Here is a 3,592-nt window from a genome sequence, read left to right on the forward strand (position 1 = left end):
ATTACAATGGTAGAAGTCACTAATCTAGAGGTAACTAAGGGAATTGAAATAGGAAGTGTTTTATACCTACATCCATCAGATAATCCAGGTGCACCTCTTGTACCAGTCGTTTTCGATGGAATTGGTTATAGATCCTGGAGGAGAGGCATCATCAGATCTCTGTCAGTGAAGAATAAATTGGGTTTCATCAATGGAGATTCTAAGAAACCACTTTCTACAGACCCAGACTATAAACAATGGGAAAGGTGTGACAATATGGTTACATCTTGGATCCTAAATTCTTTGAACAGAGAAATTGCTGATAGTGTAGCATACGTGGACAGTGCTTTAGAATTGTGGACTGATTTGGAGGATCGTTATGATCAAACCAATGGTGCCAAGTTGTATCAAATTCAGAAAGAGATCAATGATCTCATTCAGGGAGTTCTGGATGTAACAGCTTATTACACCAAGATGAAGAAACTTTGGGAAGAATTAAGTAGCTTATGTATCAAGAACCACTGCAGTTGTGCATGTAATTGTGGAGCAAAGGATGTCATGCACAAGGTTGAACAGGATAGACGATTGATTCAATTTCTTATGGGTCTTAATGAGATTTACACAATAATTAGAGGTAACATTTTGATGATGAATCCACTACCATCTGTGGCACAAGCTTTTGCCTTATTGATACAGGAAGAAAAACAGAGAGAGTTTAAATCAAACAGCCAATTGTTTGCTGAATCCAGTTCTCTTGCTGCTAGCTCTTCAGGATGCTCTTTAGCTGCTAATGTTTCAGGTACTTCAAAAGGTCAGAATTTCCAAACAAATTACTCATCTGCTTCTCCAAATCGTAGAGGAAGACCATTCTGTGACCACTGCAAGAGACCAGGCCATATTAAGGAGAAATGTTATCAGTTACATGGATATCCACAGAATAACAATCGATCTCAGAAATCTCAGTCTAATGGACAGCAAGGTTATAATCAATTCCAAAGACAACAACAATATGAGAATTATAGTCCCAATCAGGCATACAAAAACAATAACAAAGGGAAAGGTGTGACAGCTAATTCTTTGGGGCTGTCATGTTACTCTACTATGGAACAAGGATGTGGCTCTGGGGTCAAATCACCAATCGGGACATTGGCATCTCAAAGGAGCAATATGGACAGCTTGCCTACCTACTTCAGCAATTTCAGGCAGAAAATTCAGGCAACATGCAGACAACAAGTCCTGCTGTGAACTTTGCAGGTATCATTGCATGCACTTCTTCTATAGTGTTTGACAAACTTTCATGTGAATGTTATAAAGCCAAAACTAACTTGTGGATCCTAGACTCAGGTGCATCACACCATATGACATTTAACAAACTCCATCTCACCAATATTTTGCCATTACCTGAACCAATGTTAGTTAGATTACCTAATGGCTATAAGGTTAAGGTCACAGAGGTTGGAAATGTGCAACTAACTTCACAGATCACACTGTACAATGTCTTATTCATTCCCTCTTTCAAGTATAACTTGATTTCAATCAATTCCCTAGCTCTACATCTTAAATGTGTTGTTTCTTTCTCTAACACATCCTGTCTCTTGCAGGCCCCTTCACTGAAGAGGCCTCTGGAAATTGGTAAAGCTCATGATGGTCTTTATCTCCTTTGCTCAGACTGTCTGCAAAAGAGCAAACATTCCACTTCATCTGAAAATCCTACTACATGTCTTTCACTTCATAGAATTGATAGGTTGCATTGTCAATGTAATTCTCATTCCTGTTTGCCTCATCAAAATGTAATAAATAGGTCATCTGCCAATAAAGACAATACTATTTCTGTTGATAGCAATGTTGTTACCACTGGTGTTGATACAGACTTGTTGTGGCATTACAGACTTGGTCATGTTCCTTTTGTTAAAATGAAGAGTATATCCTCAATACCTGTGGTTTTCTCATCCAAACAGCCTTTCTTTTGCCCCATCTGTCCCATGGCAAGACAGACTAGACTACCTTTCCAACAGAGCACTCACACTAGCACTGCTATTTTTGACTTAGTCCATGTTGATTTATGGGGGCCATACCAAACACCCACACATGACAATTTTAGATTCTTTCTTACCCTGGTAGATGACTTCAGTAGGTCCACTTGGACACATCTACTCAGTCATAAAAGCAATGCCCTGCATGTTATTAAAACCTTCACATCCATGGTTGAAAACCAATTCAAATCTGCCATCAAAGTAATTAGATCCGATAATGGGCTTGAATTCACCAATACTGAGTCCATCCAATTTTTTCAGTCCAAAGGTATTATTCACCACAAGTCTTGTCCATACACACCTCAACAAAATGGTGTGGTGGAAAGGAAACATAAATACATTCTTGAAACAGCTAGGGCACTTCTTTTTCAGTCCAAACTCCCTACAAAATATTGGGGAGAATGCATTCTAACTGCTACCTATATAATTAATAGACTCCCTTCTGTACCTCTAAATAACAAATGTCCATATGAAGTGTTGTATGGGCTGAAGCCTTTTTACTCACACTTAAGAAGTTTTGGTTGTTTGTGCTACCCAACTATCCCTAAAACCCAAAGATCCAAATTTGAACCTAGAGCATCTCCACACGTTTTTGTAGGATATCCATTTGGTATGAAAGGATACAAGGTCATGAGTCTAGCCACTAAAAGGTTGTATGTCTCCAGAGATGTCATCTTTCATGAAACAATTTTCCCCTTTGCAATGACTAAAGATCCTACTCTCTTCCCTTCTTATCCTCATTGTTTTACTGATCAGTCTGCATATCCCACTTCTGATTCATCATTCGATCCTACTGTCCAGTGTGATCATGAGATGTTAAGTGACACAAATCCTACTTTACCTCCTGAACCTTCTAGTCCACCACATCATCCTTCTCCTAGCAACACCTCAACCACACCTCTCCAACAAGTCCACCAACCTGATATAACAACCAGGAAGTCTCATAGGACTCACAAATTGCCCACATACTTGTCAGACTATGTTCACTCTATACCTGTTTCACAACCCACAGACAACCACACATCAACACCAACAACCCCTACTACATTAACTGCTTGTTTTTCCCTCAAACACCATATATCTCCTGCAGAATTGGATCCTAATAGTCAAGTTTTTGCTTTAAATATTGCTCATGATTGTGAGCCATCTAGCTATGCAGAAGCTGCTCTTGATCCTGCCTGGCAAACAGCCATGACTCAGGAATTTGCTGCTTTGCATGATAATAACACTTGGTCCCTTATTCCTTTGCCTATTGGTAAGAAAGCTATTGGTTGTAGATGGGTATATAAAATCAAACACAAGGCAGATGGTAGTGTGGAAAGATACAAAGCAAGGCTAGTGGTTAAAGGGTATACTCAGCACCTTGGCATAGACTATACAGAAACATTCTCACCAGTTGTTAAAATGACAACTGTCAGAGCTTTGATTGCTGTTGCTGCAAAGAAACAGTGGAATATTTACCAGCTTGATGTTAATAATGCTTTTCTCCATGGAGATCTGCATGAAGAAGTATACATGGATGTCCCTCCAGGTCTTGCTGTGCCACATACAGGGCTGGTTTGTAAGCTCAACAAGTCATT

The 3,592-nt window shown here is 39.4% G+C and overlaps 1 protein-coding gene across 1 annotated transcript; it reads left to right on the forward strand.

The window, feature by feature from the left end:
* Positions 1-6: 6 nt before the first annotated feature.
* Positions 7-3,569, forward strand: LOC107061351 (uncharacterized; the record flags this gene model as incomplete). The annotated part of the gene is made up of 2 exons (XM_015310481.1): positions 7-1,194; positions 1,581-3,569. Coding segments are annotated over exons 1-2 (3,177 nt in total), but the record flags the coding sequence as incomplete, so codon positions are not given.
* Positions 3,570-3,592: the final 23 nt, after the last annotated feature.

This window comes from Solanum tuberosum, unplaced genomic scaffold, assembly GCF_000226075.1.
Source record: "Solanum tuberosum cultivar DM 1-3 516 R44 unplaced genomic scaffold, SolTub_3.0 scf00127, whole genome shotgun sequence".
Taxonomy (NCBI): domain Eukaryota; kingdom Viridiplantae; phylum Streptophyta; class Magnoliopsida; order Solanales; family Solanaceae; genus Solanum; species Solanum tuberosum.